This window comes from Primulina tabacum, chromosome 12, assembly GCF_025594145.1.
Source record: "Primulina tabacum isolate GXHZ01 chromosome 12, ASM2559414v2, whole genome shotgun sequence".
Lineage (NCBI taxonomy): Eukaryota > Viridiplantae > Streptophyta > Magnoliopsida > Lamiales > Gesneriaceae > Primulina > Primulina tabacum.
The window spans coordinates 6,543,399-6,562,569 of NC_134561.1; the positions used below are offsets into that span (position 1 = coordinate 6,543,399).

Sequence of the window (19,171 nt, forward strand, 5' to 3'; positions counted from 1 at the left end):
ACCAACATAAAAACATAATATTTTAAAGTTTTCATAAAACATAAACATAGTGGTCCTCGGGTTTAGCCTTCCGCTCAGTCCAAGCATGCCCCTTGGTCGCCACCTCCTGTCTCCTCATCAACATACTCACCTGCATCGATCAAGTCTAGTGAGTCTAAAGACTCAACACGTATAAACTGGAATAACGAGTACTACATAATAAAATCGCATGCAACTTAAAAATAGAACATACATAACTTCAAACTTGAACTTGCATAATAAACTTGAAACTTGCATAATAAATTTAAAACTTTCATAATAACCTTAAAACTTGAACATACATACTTTGAAACTTGAACTTGAATAATAGCTTGAACTTTGCATAATAACTTTGAATTTTGCATAATGACTTTGAACATACGTACATACATACTCTGAAGTGCCATCATCATAAACTTTCATAAACATACTGCATACTTGAACATACTTGAACATACGAAACTTCATCGTTTTCGTAGAGGATGTTTCAAAGCAAGTGACCCTTAACATAATAAATATCTGATCAGACAAACCACAGTACTGGGCTGACAGGGACGTATCCACTGCCACATACATGAGATCCCTGTTCATAATTTAATAGGTCAGTTGATCCACGTTCATAATTTAACGCTTCACAACCACGATCTAACCCGTTCATAATTTAACGGGCGGATTGGTCCCCGTTCATAATTTAACGCTTTCCAATCCTAACTTCAAACCCGTTCAAAATTTAACGGGGTGGAGAGGTCCTCGGCCACGTTCACCGACTTCCAAACCCATTTACTTTTGGTCACAAGACATTTAGCATACCTCAAAAACTTCAAATATTTTCTTTGCACGTCATACATACTTACTTAGCGCTGAGGGATTCGTTGGATGTCAATCGTGTCGTTGCTGCAACATACTAACATGAATTCATAAGCTTAACGTGTACAACTTAAACGTAAAAGTCATGCTTAATCTCAAGCTAAATAATTTCTTAGAAATTCTATAATTTCTCACCACTTGACCTTGTAAAACATTAATGTTAAATCATACCATAACACCTCAAACCAAACCTTAAGTGATAAAATATTTATCCCAAAAACTTAAGCTACACGGACCCCGTACCCAGGTCAGGCCTCGGGTCCGTGTAGGTACTGCCTCATATGTGTCATGTAAAAGAAGGAGCACGGACCCCGTCCCTAGGTCCGTGTACGGGTCCGTGTCTGTGCGTTTAAATATGTGTCGAAGAAATGAGAAGGCACGAACCCCGTGCTAACCTCCGTCTCCGGGTCCGTGTCCGTCTGCCCAACGAATTATTTGATGAAAATTTTATGACATGTCTATTCTCCCAATTAACACATAATGCATCAAGATTCCACATTATGAGACCATTCTAGGACACCATAACAATGAACTAAACTTTTATAATCACCCTACAATTTATACGACCCAAAAATACTGTCATTTATATTAAAGTTTATTTCTTACGACTTCTTAATAATTCAAGCTTTTAACGACATGAATCGAAACCTCAAAAATACTCTAAACATCATTACTAACTTTCTTATATGCAGCAATGATCACCCATCGATCCCCAACAAAGCCTGCAACATAAAAACTTCAAGAACACATTAAAATTCATAACTTTCTTGAAACACGATTTGAGCAGTCATACGAAAAACATCATAACTCACTCGTTTTTAATCCAAATAACTCGAATTTTATATCAAATCGAATGTATCAAAAAGATCTACGTTTTTGTAGTTGAATGTTTTCTCAAAATATGTACCAAAAATTGCAGTTTTCGAAAGAACATCAAAACAGGAATTTTCGGATCTAATTTGAGCAGTCATACTAAAAATACCATAACTCACTCGTTTTTAATCCAAATAACTCGAATTTTATATCAAATCGAACGTATCGAAAAGATCTACGTTTTTGTAGTTGAAAGTTTTCTCAAAATATGTACAGAAAAATCGCAATTTTCGAAAGACCATCATAACACGAAATTTCAACTCCAAAAATACTTCCAAATACATTCGGTAGATTTTTCTGCTCAAACTTCTACATCATACATACATTTTTATGCTTAAAAACAACTTAATACATAATATGACATGATCGATGCAGCAAGAACAGATTATACGTGCCTTTTGATATTTAAAAATACCGTAACGACGATACCGAAGCGGAGACGATACGGAAGACGATCCGGGACTAACTTTGCTCGAATTTTTCTTGAATAACCTCAACCAAAAGATGCTGGAATATTGCGAAGAAAAAAAAAGATGGACGTGCTCTTGGAAAGACAATTTGATAAAGAAAAGTGGAGAGGAACCAAAGATAATAATGGAGAGAAGAGTTTTTAAAAACTTTCTTTTCTCCTTAGTCAAATAGGTTGAATAACATGTGTTTTGTTTTGTGTGTATATGTAATATACGTGTATATGTATGTGTAAAGGTGTGAGTGTGTGTGTGAGTCAAATTGTGTGTGCTTGCATATTTAAATAAATCATTTAGTAAATGATCATTTTAAGGATTTTAAATTAATATAATAAAAATACTAATTAATCAATTAGTATACTAAATAAAAATGATGATTCTCTACTAAAAATAATACATCCTTAAATTAATAAACTTTAAAAGTTTAAAATTCTAAAATAACTTAATATTCAAATTAGGCTTTAAACTTCATAAATTATTTAAAAATGCCTCAAGCCTAACTTAAAATAAAATACCACAATAATATTTACTAAAATCGTCCCGGTCTCCTTTCCTTGATTCCGCCTAGAATAAACATCTGAACATAAACTCAAGAAAATATTTTAACGTACATTAAATAAACATAAATAATTAAAATAATAAATTTCATAAATTAAATGAAAGTATGCATTAAAATCATAAAATACATAAGGAATTTAATAACTTGCACGCACGTGGTTCATATGGACTTAAAATTTTCGGGACTTCACAATACTGCATGTGATATATTATAAATAATCAATATGTGCGTTATTAATATTATTATAATAACCAGAATTGGATGAATCTGGCAAACAAACAAACAAAAATGTCACAATTTTTAAAATTAATTGATGAGACAAATTTTCAAAAATTAAAATCCTTAATTTTGAATAATATTATAAATTTATATTAAGTCCATTAATAGATGAAAAAGAATTTTAAAAAAAGTTGAATATTTTTTTTACTTCCACCAACGGTGGTTGCATGATGAACGTTATCCGCGATCAGTGTCTGGCTTAGATAATTGGGGAGGCCTGAATACCGAAAAGTTGTGACTTTCATTGATATATTTGATGTGAATTACGTGGAACTCACATGACTTCATCCTAAGTGATTGAGGATCTCATGACGACTATCCACAAAGATTCGATATTGATGGGTCGAGCTCGACACCTGAAGATAAACAAACGACATCATATTATTTGGCCCTTATCAAGCATGAGGCAAAATACGTGAGAGTTGCAATGGGTTGCAATTAGGCTCTACCTTTTGAAAAATATGGTTGGCTGATATAATTCGGGAAGGTAATTTAGCAATTGGGTATTGTGTACTCACTAAGGAAATATGATTTCTCATTTTCATCATAGGATTGTGAAAATTTCAAAATAGTTGTAGTTAATTCATAAAAACAAAAGTCCTTATTTCTCTTATATAATATTTTAAAATAGTTTGTAACTTTCATTTTGTTTTTATTTCAATATATTTATGATGTTGTCGGGAAATCCTCTATCTGTTATTCTCGGTCAAAATAAGCTGACTAGACCTAGGAATTGTAAAATTGTTTTGAATTCCGAAAAGATAGTCTATGTGCTCAACAAGACTCCTCCAAAAGAGGCAGCTGCCAATGCCCCTGTTGGTGAATCGTCAATCAATATTATAATGAGTTCATAATTATTTATTAAGTGAATTTAGAATATGCTAATTAAATAATAAATTAGTGGTAGTGACTATTAAGTATAAGATTCTCATGAAATATTCTAGAAGAGTTTGGAATTAATTAATTGATTATAATTAATTAAGTAATTAAATAATGGTTATTTAATTTAATATATATGTGTGTGTATCATGTATTATCAAGAGTTGATAATGTGTTAATTGTGCATACTATTTTCAAGAGCGGAAAATATCATATGAGTTTTAAATAATAAAAATATAGAATCCTGATTCGAGGAGAATCCTGGTTGGATTGGAATATTGTGTATATTAAATACATTATATCAAAGGGTTGAAACAAAATATATAACAATTAACACAACAAGAAAATAAGATCGAGATTTTCTCTCACCTTTGCTCTCTCCTACGATACTCGGCCACCACCTTGTCCAAAGCTCACAGCCGAGCATCATCACGACACCATCGTGTGTCGCCGCTTTGCTACCGTAGCATCGTCGCTTCCTCGCCGATATATTCTATTTCTGGCAATTGATCGATTTACTCTCAACGCATAATTTCGTGTGCATTTCTAGTGCAATCCATGTGAGGAACAAACTTTCTGATCGTGGACTTGATTAGAAAGTTGAAGAAAGTCATTAGGAATTTACGAGAAGGACCAACTCTACTAATCCCGAACTAGTTTGGTGTCCAACATTTTTAAATGTAAAAGTAAATCAAATCAAAACACATGTGAATGGTTTAAATCATAAGACATCCAAGAACGTTTTGAATGTCAAAATAAAAATTTTTAAAACTTCCGCTTCATATTGTGCGGAAAAAAACAGTACTCCAATAATTTTCGACACAACTAAAAATTGATTTTTAACTTCTGTGGTTTATAAGGTTCATATCAACAACGCTGCTGCTGATCCTCCCCTTTTTTAAAAAGCGGAGTGATTGTGGGAGATAACGCGATTGCTAGGCATGGGATTCAAGGTATATATAGGCTGTTTAACGTGGATATACCCGCTGCTTAACTCATGCTTGCAGAGAATACCATATACTTTGACACAAGCAAAGAGTAGCAGCCCTTTCCACGTATCATGTATGATTACATTTGTTTGGAATGTCCCATCAATACAAGGAAATGATGCAGAAGTTGCACTAATTTAGAAGTCATATTCCTTGATCCCACAAGGAAATGACCCCAAATAGAATTCTTCTAAGGAAGAGACATGAATTAGATAAATTGGAAATTAGAATTTTAATCGTCTGTACTGCATCGAGTGATCTTGATCAACTCACTGTTTAGACTTGTAGTACCATCTACTCTATGCTAGTATCTATCAAACAAATTACTTCTGCTACACTAAATGTAGAACTTGAAAGATTCTCTTCATATCAAAAGTAAAATAAAAGGAAAGGAACAGGTAAACTTTGCACTTATTTCTATATTTGAACTCTGGACTTTTCAATCATGTCTTCTGTATATTACATGGATTTCGACTGTTTTACGCACACTACCTTGGAAAAATAATCAAAAAAAAAAAAAAAATCGAACATGAAGCCAGTAACTAAATCATTTATTCAAAGAACCAAAAAAAGTATTTTTGCTCTGCTGTCAATTAAATGTCACAAAGCCTTCGAGAGCCGCTTCTGGGGCTTGGGCATGTTGTATAGGATAAGTCCCACCACAAGAATCATAGAGCCTAAGTGGAAAAAGGGGCTTAAGCTTTCAACTTGAGGAAGGTATGGCAATGGTAGGGAAAGAGCATATATAGCAATTGGCACTGCAACAAAAGGAAAAAACCACAAAAAAGACAAAGAAAATCAACACATTGTAAACATGCTAGTGCCGGACCAACCAGCTCATGCGTATGTAGTTTCTGTTTAAACAATGAATTTGCGATGGTGTGAAGAGAGAACCTGATGCCCTGACAGCAAGAGAAGCAACGATAGCGTCGGAGAATTTAAGAAGATTGAGTACTGATATGTTGAAAAGAACACTGGAGATTATGAAAAGCAGGGGTAGCATTGGAGCACCTGCACACCCTGAAGACACAAGAAAATAAATAAAATTATTATACTTCTTCATTACACTAAAAAAACGAGAAATTCATTCCTTTGAAATACTCCGAATCCTTAGCATCGGTTCTTGTTGAGAAGACAGTATGTGCTCAAGTAGGCTTGCAGGTTTTAAATTCTACCGCGGAGAATTTTTATGGTTACTTGTTTGATATATATCCAGTAAACTGTAGAAGTGTCTAGAGGAACTTTATACTAGATAAATTTTACCTGTCGTATTGCCTCCGATATTCAAGAAACAAGCAGCGCCACTTTTAAAGTACATAGGCAGCTGAGACAAGGTTATGCCCTTCAAGTTGGACAGAATTGGCAGACAGAGGAGTACAAACATAGCCTACAAGTTAAAAGCAATAACCAAAGTATTAATAATAGGAAGTATGATCAAATGTAGATTTTTCCTGAGCTCAAGTCACAAAATCTTGAAGAGACACCTGAATTAACTTAAAAGTAACAAACACATATCATAAAAAACTTCTAAAAATTCAAAAATATGTAACTTAGTTCTGGTGGATCATTGCTAGTTCAGTAAAGGCGGCTAATATTTTTCAGCAAGCTTGCTAAAATACGAAAAATTTAAGCCCCTTGTAAAATATATTAGTTTAATTTTGGTCCATTAAAAAGTACATAATACATTGAACATGAGTTTATACCAAATGGAAAAACTTGTAGACTAACTCGCCATTACCTGAACTGCAGATCCAAAGCAATTGACAACAAAGACATCGAGCAATTTTCCCTGCAGTGATTTTGTAATTTATAAGCTAACGACTCTTTGAATATCCTTATCGTAAAAATGAGCAAAAACTTGAAACCAGATAAGAAGAGCAGAGAAAAACTAGAATGAACAAGAACGACAGTATCGATGCAAAATACTTGGATCATATTTTTAGATGTTGCCAAATTTTTTAATTACCTTAAGACGGGTGGCAGCATCAATGAACACAGATTCCTGCACAATGCCAAATCTTCGATTTGTTAGTGTGCCGTTGTAGAAGGTTTTAATTTAGTCAAGTACAACTAATCACATCACCTTAACGATAGATGCACCTGCTTGGAAGGCACTGGACAATACCATTAGCGCCGGCCACAAAATTCCCATTCCGGCAAGCATTGGACCATTGCTTGATCCACTGTGGCCCGAAAATACATTAATATCAGCGATGAGTGATTAAATAGGTTAAGGTCATAGACAAAGTTACATGCCCATAAATAAAATTATACATCACTTGATTATCAAAGGACCAGGTTTACTTTCTACCTCAAGTATGAGACGAAACAAGTAACTAGCTTTGTCGTTATCAGCTTCATGGTCATCTTTTTATTGAAAGAATTCTATGCTGAGATGCTAAGACCACTGAGAGTATGTTTATATGCAAACAATTTAAGGGCGAAAGCACTTTATAAAGGGAAACAAAACAACTCTTTTTTTTTTTTTGGCTAAAAACAGGGAGTTTGGATGAAACCTGACAAAGAAGTGCTTCAAAAACCAGAAGCTAGGAGTTAGAAGCCTATACAAATGCAAAACTGCTTATGCTTTTAAAAACTTTAAAAACTCATTGTAACGAAACACTTTTCAAGCCAAGTGACTCTCTTATGTGCGCAAAGCGATTGTGATCACCACTGATTATCAACATTTTATTATCATGCACCATTCACCAGTCCTAATGCACATCGTAGTATAAATTTAACGTTTTGAACTGCAAATAAATATAGTTTCAAACATATTGAAGGAAAATAAGACCTTGTAAGCGCAACTATGACTCCCGCAGCTACAAGAAAGCACCCAATAATTTGGTTCAAGGGATATGTCCTCTTCAAGAGAAATCTGGAAAATATCAGCTGCCATATCAAGAATGTCTGCAAGAATGTGTACAAGAAATAGAGAAGAGATCAATACGTGAAAAACAAAAAAGATAACAAATATCAACAAAAAAAAAATTTTCACAATATGACTTCTTGCAACATAGAAAATAACTAAACTATGAAAAAATCAAGTTTCATAAAAATGGCTTACCTGGTATAATAAAGGTATCACTGGTCCAGGAAGCATTGCTGCAAAAAAGAAATGTAAACATTTTCAATGGAAAGAACTGAAGACTATCAAGTGTTGACATGCTGCCTTGTTTCTCGAAAGTTTTCGCTATGTTTCCGGTATCTCTAACAAATATTTCCTGGCAACAAATTTTCAGAAGTCGATAAATGCTTGATCATATTTTATTTCCCGTTGTAGATACCGGAACATGTAGGATATCATTCGACGCGGTTATTTTAAAAGTTTTTTAGCAATCAAGTGTATTGAGATATGATACTAGCTAGCAATGTGCTTTGTACCTCCAGCATACATTCCAGAAACAAGTGATACGGATTCAAGAAAGCCCATGGCAATAAAGGGTGCCTTTGGAATGCTCAGCATCTCATCAGTAACTAAGCCACCTTTATATCTCATGTACAGCAAAGGAAAGTATACTGCCACAAACCTGCGTTTGTATCATCTTAAGATTTAGTCATTGCAAACCAAATCAAATTTTATTGATCTATGTCTAGTTGGGGGTAAATATGGATGTTCCTAAACAGATCAACCATGACCCGAAAAAGATTGAATGCATTAGCTATGATTTCGATTGAGAGTGTGTTTTTAGAAAAACTTAATTATGAAATGTTGATCGATGATTTTGTAGAAAAAAATGTAAGAAGATCAGTATTTCATAGTTAATTGTAATAGAAAGTATTTTCTGTTATGTAATCAAATATGATATTTTTCATTATTATAAATCTCAGTTTATGTGTTCAATTAGTAAATATGGATATTCCTAAACTGATCAACCATGACCCAAACAAGATTGTTATTGATAAACATCCATCCCTTTTCTAAAAAGGTAAAAAAAAAAAACAACCATTTTTTAATCTAATTACAGTAAAACCACTCGATAAATTAATAAATCGCGTAAAATAATATTTTTCCTCAGTTTCGATTTGGGTCAATTAGCTAAATTGTTAATTTCAATAAATTATATAATAATTTTTCGGAAGACCTCTATAACTCTATGGTCCTACCAATATCACACATTAATACAATGAAATTATTTACCAAATCACTGCTATAAATATTTTATAGTTAATTGATATGTCATGGTTGATTTGTAAATATCTTTTTTATAAGGAGTAGGTCTCTTGTGAGATGGTTTCACGAATCTTTATCTGTGAGACGGGTCAACTCTACCGATATTCACAATAAAAAATAATATTCTTTATGATTGACCCAAATAAGAGATTTGTCTCATAAAATACGACCCGTGAGACCGTCTCACACGAGTTTTTACCTTTTATAAGAAATCATTATCTGGTATTATTTTAAGAATTTTATATATTATTTATAACGTGTTTCATTCTACCATCATACTTTGGATGTATTTAATTCTAGTACAATTAATTCATATATACAAGTGACCTCTACTCACATTTTATATATTGAATTTATATTTAAATGATTTAATAAATAAATTTATTTGAGTAATTAAATTAAATTACGAACTTAACCGGCCCGTCCATTTCATTTGGGACTGTTATTCAATATACTAACTTATGGCAAGTAGCAAATGAAGATAACGATGGAGCGACAGAAATTTTGAGAATTCAAAAGAAAGCTCGTGAATTACTTCGCAAACTAAAATCGAAATCTTTGAAAAAGAGATCCCAACGTATCTGTACCATATAAATAGCTAATGATTTATTGACATCCCTTGTTCTTAAACGATTGGGCGTAAAACGAGTTAATATGTCTTATTTTTAAAAACACGGGTTTTAAGTTGAGTTTTAATGTAGTAATGGGTCGATATACATACAAAAAGGATTAGAAACAAAAAAAAAAATACAACTTACACGAAAGTGTTGATCTGAGCTAGAAACAGAGGATACTCCTTCATGGGCACAAGTGCAAGCTTGTGAAGCACTCGATTCACCACGGCCAGCATCAGAGTCATAGCCGACCAAACGATCACCCCGGCCTTCTTATCACCCGCCGACGCTTCGTATCCACCGGAATCCGGACCCGGAACCGCACTGCAGACGGTCCGTGATGGATTAGAATCCGTGCTGACGCTGGGTTTTCCATCCCCGAAGGGTAGAACAAATCGTTTGCAGCTGAAAAGAGGCGAAATCGGGAGCTTGACGGGATCGTTATTCAGATTGCTGGAATAACGATTGGCGATCGTGGGATTGCGGGAAAAGGGAAGAGGATGGGATTTGGGGGTCGGGCGGGGGAGCAAATTCAATCTCATCATCATGGTTAGATCGATGGGAGGAAATTGAGAAATGGAGATATGATGTTTGAAGTAGGATTGAAATTGAATTAGAAACTCCCGAGTCAAACAGCCAAACTATACTATAGTATAGTGAGTAGTATAATATGGCGGGCGGCGGGCAGGTGTGGGAACGCCCTCCAAATTTGAATCAGATTATATATATATATATATATATGTATGTATGTATATATATATGTATGTATAATTAATTTAGAACCGTTGAGTCTTATTTTCAAAAATCGAGTCCAATTGAGTACATTGACCAATATGAGTTCGATCAAAATTTGGTTTTCCAGTGAATGTACAATTGTATATTATAAATATATTTTGGTTACGTTGACTATCACTGTATCCAATATATATAGTACTTTTAAGGATGTAAACTACTAACCGAGTCGAGTCGAATGTAAGGAAAATTTGATTTGAAGGTTCTAGTTCGGCTCGAAATATTCGAACGTGTTCATGAATTATTTGAATTATTTTTTGAAAATAAGTACTCGAATGGCTCGAAATTTATTTATTTGATATATAATTATATTATATATTAATAAAATATTAAAGCTCGTACGCGACTCGTCAACTCGTGAGATATCAAATAAAATAATTTGGGCTTGAGTTTGGCTCGAGAAAAGTTCGATTTCAGCTCGAAAAACTCGTGTGCCAGCTCGATTTGCTTACACCCCTAAGTACCTCGACGAACGTGTTCCGTTCTTGTATATTCTATTTTTAAAAAACTTGTTAAAATTAATAAATTCTTATTGGAATTTTATTATTTTTAAATCAAAATCTTGCTTATTTACAAAATAATATTTATTAAAAAAGTGATTTTTTTAAAAAAAATAATATAAGAATTGGAATAAGGATATGATTTTTTGTTATTATTTTCATATAATTGCTATCAATATTATATATATTCATATTATATTCATATTAAATATATATTAAATCTTAATAAAGAAATTTGGATTATAAAACAAATATATGATAGCCATTTTTCATACTTTAAATCCTTAATTATATACTAATATTTTTATTTTTAACTATATATTACACAATTTTATAAAAATGTGACGACTGAGAGACTGTGCAGTTTAAAATATTAGGCTCATATTTTTATCACTGGTTGTAACTTTTGACAAAATGACAAATATTCAATTATATATTATTTAATTTTATAAAAACAATATTTCATATATATATATTTTGATATGCTAAATACCCACCGTAGATATTTCTGTGTCTATCGTTGAGGTATCACTCATATAGTAAATGTATAATTTTAATATGTTTCATCATGATAAATATATGATTGTCATCTCAGCGATAGACACGAAGATTGTATTGTTGTCTTTCATGTAGGCTTCTTGGCGGTTTTACCCCCTCATATGTTCCAAATTCTTCCCAACGGTTTCTCTCAAATGATTTAGCGTTCTCCCACCACCAACATTCCATTTCAGTATTTTTCTTTTCCTATTATTTTCCCAAATATTTTGTTGGGTGTATTCAATTCAGATTTTCAATGACTTTTTTAAATAATAGACTTTTATAAATTTGATAGATTTTTATTGACTTATATAGAATTTCAGAGATTTATAAACAAATTAATGTGTATTCATGTAGATTTTTTTAGACTTTTGTGAATTTTTTTAATAGAAATTTATAAATTGTGTACTTAATTATAACATATTATGAACTAATAATTAATTGACATATATAACATGTCCAGTTTGAAATATTTTTTCAATATTTATATTAATAAATAAATTTATTTATATAAAAGTTAAATCATTTAATCCTTACATGTGTATATATGTGGGTTTGTATGAATGTTTGTAAATTTTTAAAAATACATGAATTGATTAATCTGTAACCTTGTTTTTGAATTGATAATATACATGTGAAAAAAATATTATTTATCATTAAATGGATATTATTTTGTATAAAAATATCATAACTTACATAGTAATTGAAAATGCTAAAAAGAATTTTAAAAAGTATAGTTGTTGCGAGACTATTCAATTATTCAGAATTAAGCGGCATTTTTTTTATCATCTTTTATTATTATTAAATATTACATTAATTTATATATATCATAAATTAAAAACTACAAAATCAGATCTAGAATTCAAAATTTCGTATTATTTTAAAATAAAAAATTATTCTATGAAAAATCAGCCAAAAATGAAAAGTTTGAAAAGGAAGATGAAAATATATATAGAGATACATTTCGAAAATTTGAAAGGGTGATACAGATAGATGAGATGAGAGAAGATAAGAAGAGAGGTGATGTGAATCAAGAGAGAAATAAATAGCTTGTGTATGAGTTATAGGTTTTAAAAATCCATCCAAATCTTTGGGTTGAACCAAATACAATTTTTAGTTGTACCTTAGGCTTCAATGTTTGTATGTTAATAAATTTCATGAAGTTATTAAAATTCTATTGAATATTCGAATACATTTAGACTTTCATAAAGTTTTTAAAAAGTTAAAGTTGAATACTACTTGACTTTTTAAAATTCTATGAAAGTCCATTTTGAATACCTATAGACTTTTATAGAGCATACATAAGTCTTGATTGAATACATCTAGAATTTTAAAATATATAAATGTCATTAAAAATCAATAAATCTCCTACATTAAATACAACCTTCTTAATGTCTTCTCCTACGGAACCTCTCCCCTTTCTCACGCTTACATTTGAGAAAATCGAAACACATCACGAATGGCAAGTTATTTTAGCAAATCAGACTAAATTTCATGTTTTTTTATTGGATAATTTACCTTTTTTCAATGATCTTACATAATGATTGTTCTTCCTTGGTTTTTAACTCAAAAATACCAATTTCAGGCAGGAAGTCTCTTGTGTATCCAATTTTTTCTATAATAGCAAAATAAATTCTAGCGTGTTTTTTTTGAACGATTGTAGTGGAACAAACTTTTAGTATTAGAGAAAATACATTGGATGAGAGACGTTCTATTTTAAGGTTGGAAAATTTGAAAGCTCAATGTTTTCTCAATGATTAGTTAAAGGCTACTAGCCGAACACTACCCATGCTAGTTGCATAGATAAAGTCCTTAAATATACAAATAGTAGAAAGAATATGAGATGCTCATATGATGAGTATCATGAAACTCATATTTGGAATAATGTATATTCTAAACAGTTCCTAGTCGATTCAGCCGACGCTAAGAAGGATATAGGCCGCACGAGTTTGAGACTAGTATCTGCGATGTGAGTACCATGTTTCATTGGTAGGGGACATTGTGATGTCCGAGCATGCACATAGGTGCTCCTGGTAGAGTGCACTGAACAACCCTCCATATAGGACTTTCCAAGTGGTTCTCACTTATCGAGTGGAGACGTCCTAGTTTATGGTTGTACACCATTAGTCCTTATGACCCGAGACAACATTGAGACTCTATGTGCTAGCATTGCACTTTGACTTGTTTACCGACTCTCGTAGAGTCATCAGGTGGCAAGGTTGGGTGTTTTGTCGAAACATATAGGAGTCGATGCATTGTAGTCGGGGATTCACCGCTTACCTTCGGGTATGGATATCCTATGTGATCTCATGTATATGTAGTATGAAATCTCTGATCAGAATATGTTGGTAATTATGAAAGGGGTTTCATAGATTACACCATCGATGCAACTACGACATGACACATAGTATCGATTCATTGACAACTCTCGATATACCAATGGTTGTCGAATCGGTCGGGATATGAGTTGAAGGGACCGTACTGTACGCTAACCATAATTGAATGGTTCTTGCAGGCACTATCATTTGATACCTAGGGAATCATGTAAGCGATGCTGCTATGCGTTTAACATGATTGGTTGGGTACTATCAGACTTGAGTTCTGACGTTCTTGTTATCAAGGATTTGATAAGTAAGAATGGAGCAATTGGAGTATGCTCATATAAGGACATGTTTAGTCCCAAATCACATTATGATGTGAACCCACGGCTAGTTATATTAATGAACCATTGAGGGTCACACAAATGCTAACCTTTTAGATCCTGTTGAGAAGTAAAATAGTTCAATGTGTTGAACGGCTTATAAAGGAGTTTATAAGCGTAAATAAAATAGAAGTATGACTTCTATAATGAGAATGTAACTTTTAATTTGAGGAAGTGTTCCTAAATTAAAAGTTGGCCAAACAAATAATGTATTGAAATTTGTGATCTTCATAAACATTATTATGGACTAAATTAAATTAATTCAAGTGTTGAATTAATTAAACACTAGTTGGCCTAGTAGAGTCCAAATAACTAAATTAATTCAAGTGTTGAATTAATTAAATAACATTGGGCCTTGTAGAGCCCAATTAGAAATAATTATTAAACTATTGGACTTGAGTAAAATCAAGTAAACTTTAAATGATCTCAAATGTGTTTGAGACATTTAAATTAAAAGTCCATGGGCCTTGTAATTGTTACAAGCCCAAATAGAATGTGCATGGGGAGGTGAAGAGTTGGGAGACAACTTTTTCCATGTCCAAGGCATGACACGCTTTTGGGACACCACAACCTTTTTCCTAAACCAAGAAAAGTCTCCCCTTCTCTCCTAGAACACCTCCATGGCCGAAATTCCTTCATGTTTTCTCCTCCATTTTTGCTTCTTCACTTGTTGATAAAAGCACACACTTCTCAAAGAAAAATGCCCTAATTTTTTTAGTGCAAAATTAGGGTGGATCTTTCTTGTTAGTGGTGGACCTAATTTGAAGAAAGAAGTCCAAAAGAAAGGTGAAGCTTGTAGATTTTTCATCCTTTCAAGAGCCAAGTTGTTTACAACTTGTTTGGAGCCATAACATCAATCCTTGTGATTGATAGGTAAAAATTCTAAACACCCTATGTATGACATTTCGTGTTTTTGTATTTGCTACACACTATAGGCTTAGTGTGGGGACCCGGACGCTAATTCAATTCTTAATCATCATTAGGATCAATTTATTAATTCAAGTAATTTGGGTCATAAAAAAAATTTCTTTAATTGCGGAACGTAATGGAATCTAACTAATATACAGATTCGTATAAATAAAGTATAAGTCCTGTACAATCTACATTCAATAAAAACTAAGGTTTAACAACTAATTATCAAGTGTTCAACCCTATCTTTAATCCAAGTCCGTAGTCTCCACTCTAATCATGATCTCTCTCTCTTCTTGTCTTGACCCTGATCCTGTCCCACCTGTTGTCATGCACATATACAAACAAGAAAACAGTCGGATAACTCCGGTGAGAATTATATTCCCAGTATAAACCATGTATACATGCATTTCATATAAACAATATAAAAGCATGAATTAAACATTCATAACATGTATCAAAATCAGAACATGAATCAAATATTCATCACATGTATTATAATTCTAAACATGAATCAATATCAAGAATAAATTATATTCTAAATATATACCATCATCAGGAACATAATTCCATATGAAGCAATGAATCACTCTCCGTGATTCTCAGACTCAGACTCGACTCAGTCCTAATCTAGGGATCCCGTTCGGAATAAGAACATACACCCACCTACACTCCCGATCGGGATGGTGGTATGTTCTTATTCACGGACTTTGGCTCTTTCCATATCGAACACCAGTAATAGAAGAAACTCCAATTCTATCCACTCCGATATAGCCAAACGTCCGGTATCTTGACCTAACCGTCACAGACTTTGGCATTTTCACCAATTCCTATCCTGTGACAATGTGCAATGTGCCAGTGACGATTCCATCACTATCCGGCACTACTGTCACAAGATTACTCATTCACAATTAGGCGTATCCGCTTAATGACTCAATACATAAATCAATAAATCAAAGGTATCAATCTCATACAATTGCAAATATCGATGCAATAAAGTAAAGTATGTGATTTTGGGAAACTCAAGTCCATCGAACTCGAATTGTGCAATCCCACATCAACATAAATTTATACATTTGTCTTCGCGGTCTGACGAAGTCGAAGTCTCGAAGTCAAATCTGTCTATATCAATCTGAAATACAATATCGCATATGCACAATCTCAATATGCAACTCAATTCAAAATCTAGTCTGATCAATACTCAAATCAAACATAATCTGATCCATATCAAATCAAGACACAATCTAATCCATATCGACGATATCACAATATAATCGAAGTCACTACTGAATCTGATCAATATCAATCCACTGATGTTTCGACGGTATAACAATACAGTCTCAATAACCCCAGCAATATCAACATCACGGATGTAATATCACGAGACATAATCGATATCGATACAACTCATAATCCCAGCAATAACATATCATAATCTCAAATCTGTACAATCTCAGTCATATCATTTCAGAAAAATCATAACAATTACATAAACAGTATGTTCTTCGATCTGACTTCAATTATACGATGTTTACTATATCCGAAACACGATATATGATTCATATTCAATTCTGACATATCATAATTTAAAATCAAATCTAAACGTAACAAAACTTACGTCCAGTTGCAGCCTGCGTCGATAGGAACTCGGTACTGAAGTCAGATTTCAAATCAGATGACCAGATCGTAAATTAGAACTTGAGCTTTCCTCTTCAGCTTGTTTCTCTTCCTTGTTCATTCTGAAGAAATGAAATGTTCATATGTATATATATATATCCTACATGTTCAAGGGACAAATGGCCACTTCTTCACGCAACACGTCTCGCGCATATGCGCGACCACCGTCGGCGCATATGCGCGAGACCTTCGAGTCTCGGCGCTTGTGTCTCGGCAGCTCGCGCATATGCGCGCCTCACCTCCGCGCATATGCGCGAGACCTACTGTCTCCGCATTCAGCACTCGCGCATATGCGCGCCCCAATCGGCGCATATGCGCCAACTTCTCTGGACATTTCGCGCATGTGCGCGTCTTTAGGTCGCGCATGTGCACCCAGCTTCGGAACCCGAATTTCACCTTGTGCACATGCGCGAGGTCTTCTGCCATCCACGCGCATTTGCGCGGCTCCTTGTCGCGCATATGCGCGAGGTGTTCTGTCCTCGCACATATTCCGTGTTTTCTTCCGTCTTTTCGGTCTAATCCATTCCGTCTATAATCACATCTATTATCCCTAAATCATTTCAGATTACGGTAATCAAATTATCGGGCCTTACATTTATCCCCCCTAAGATACGATTTCGTCCCCGAAATCACAGGTAATTAAATCTGATAGCAAGTCCGACAAGGAAAGAAATGTATAACAGAATCAATCATAATTCCTTTCAGTGTAATAATTCTGAACATCGCTACCTCATATCAGACTCAGTCTTCCAGGTAGCCTATTCGATGCCCTGATGTTTGCACTATACTTCCAACAGCGGAATATTCTTCATCCTGCAATATTTTTCTTTCACGAATCTCTGATTTCACTCTGGAATAATCATTAAAGAAGTATAATCTCATAATACCACTCGAAATAGCTCTAACAGAATTAATCTCGCAATATTGGCTATACAGCATCCGTATATACCCATCAACAGCTCATAATAAATCAACATTAACATCTCCTATCAACTCTGATAATTCCAATCAAGGTTATATTAAATCTTCAACCTCAAATATCAACAGTCATCATCCGACGTTGACATATTCAGTCTATTTATTCTGAGCTGTCTTTATTTTCTTCCGAAGCTGTTTCAATTTCTTTTTCATATCTCTGATTCCATCCAATCCAATCTCAGGTATCTCGCAGATATTATTCCTATACGAAGGAAATCTGCAGTCCTCATTGTACAATGCCTCGACTGATGCTATTTCAATACTCATCTGATAGCTATTGTCTTACAATCATTCACAAAGTGACAATAAATCATGTCAACCAGTGGTAACATCCAGCACTACAGTTCCTGGATATTCTCTAGTATCAGGATAGTTTGCTCCGACTATCTGTCGATCTATAGATGATAAGTGAAAGAGTTTATTTTATACTCTGCCAAAAGTACAAAATCAAACGAAAATCACAGTCTGATATAATCAACTTTGGCATTCAATACAATCTATCCTCTTTTCTGACATAAATCTCCATCGACTGGTCATATCCGTAAGTCTTCATGTACAAATAATATATGCAAATTCACGCAATCTATTAATAACGATCACATCGCATCCCAATCTTGAAAATATTTCGGTAGTTTCATTACGAAATCTATAGAAATGTACTCCCATTTCTATTCAAGAATCGATAATCGATATAACCAATCTCCTGTTTTCCCCTGTCGGCAATTTAGACATTTCAGTACAAATTCTGTTACAACTGATTTCATCTGTTTTCCTAACATCAGTCAGTTCAAGTCAGTCTACATTTTTCTATCATCAGAATAAATGTTGAATTATAGATGGCGCATTTCTGATCATACCTGTCGTTTCAGATTCGAAATATTTGGAACAAACAAGTCGGTTATTCACGTACAATACCGTATCACCTACCTGATATTCTGATCGACACCCTGTTCTGATTATCGAAACCGAGTTCTGAACATTCTGATCAAACTTCTGAACTGCTTGAATTCGTAAGTTTAGCTCTGATTCGGCTTGAACTGTATATACTCTCAACGGTTCCCAATAATCTGTATTACATTTTCGACGTTGTTTAAATCAATTGCTATATCATTTTCGAATGTAATGTCCCACAAACAATATAATCCGTCTTTAATACTGTTTTAGAACAATAAAAATTCTCAAGCAATTTCACAACAACAGTCACATATCATAATTTGCTAACCGCAGACAAATATCAATTTCTAACTTTTCTGCCATCGGTGTCGTTCTTAGTCATTGATCACGGCTTCAACTGGGTCAAGATCAATCGGTAACTATAATCGGATATTACATACCACAAATATAATCTGTTTCAGTCA

The 19,171-nt window shown here is 33.5% G+C and overlaps 1 protein-coding gene across 1 annotated transcript; it reads right to left on the minus strand.

Moving 5' to 3' along the window:
- Positions 1-5,275: 5,275 nt before the first annotated feature.
- LOC142521339 (protein CLT2, chloroplastic-like) lies at positions 5,276-10,383 on the minus strand. The gene is made up of 10 exons (XM_075624556.1): positions 9,864-10,383; positions 8,316-8,461; positions 7,999-8,036; positions 7,726-7,841; positions 7,015-7,114; positions 6,898-6,933; positions 6,670-6,720; positions 6,195-6,318; positions 5,826-5,951; positions 5,276-5,689 (listed from the first exon to the last, which is right to left on the minus strand). Exons 1-10 carry the CDS (start codon positions 10,265-10,267, stop codon positions 5,532-5,534), a joined length of 1,299 nt encoding a protein of 432 aa, XP_075480671.1. The 5' UTR covers positions 10,268-10,383; the 3' UTR covers positions 5,276-5,531.
- Positions 10,384-19,171: the final 8,788 nt, after the last annotated feature.

What these genes read in the sequence shown, in the direction of transcription:
- LOC142521339 (XM_075624556.1), bottom strand. Translation starts at nt 10,267, where the DNA reads ATGATGATGAGATTGAATTTGCTCCCCCGCCCGACCCCCAAATCCCAT. An exon ending in ATGCTGCCACCCGTCTTAAG is followed by an intron (nt 6,721 to 6,897) that starts GTAATTAAAAAA and finishes AAATCACTGCAG; the next exon opens with GGAAAATTGCTCGATGTCTT. An exon ending in TCTTGCTGTCAGGGCATCAG is followed by an intron (nt 5,690 to 5,825) that starts GTTCTCTCTTCA and finishes CTTTTGTTGCAG; the next exon opens with TGCCAATTGCTATATATGCT.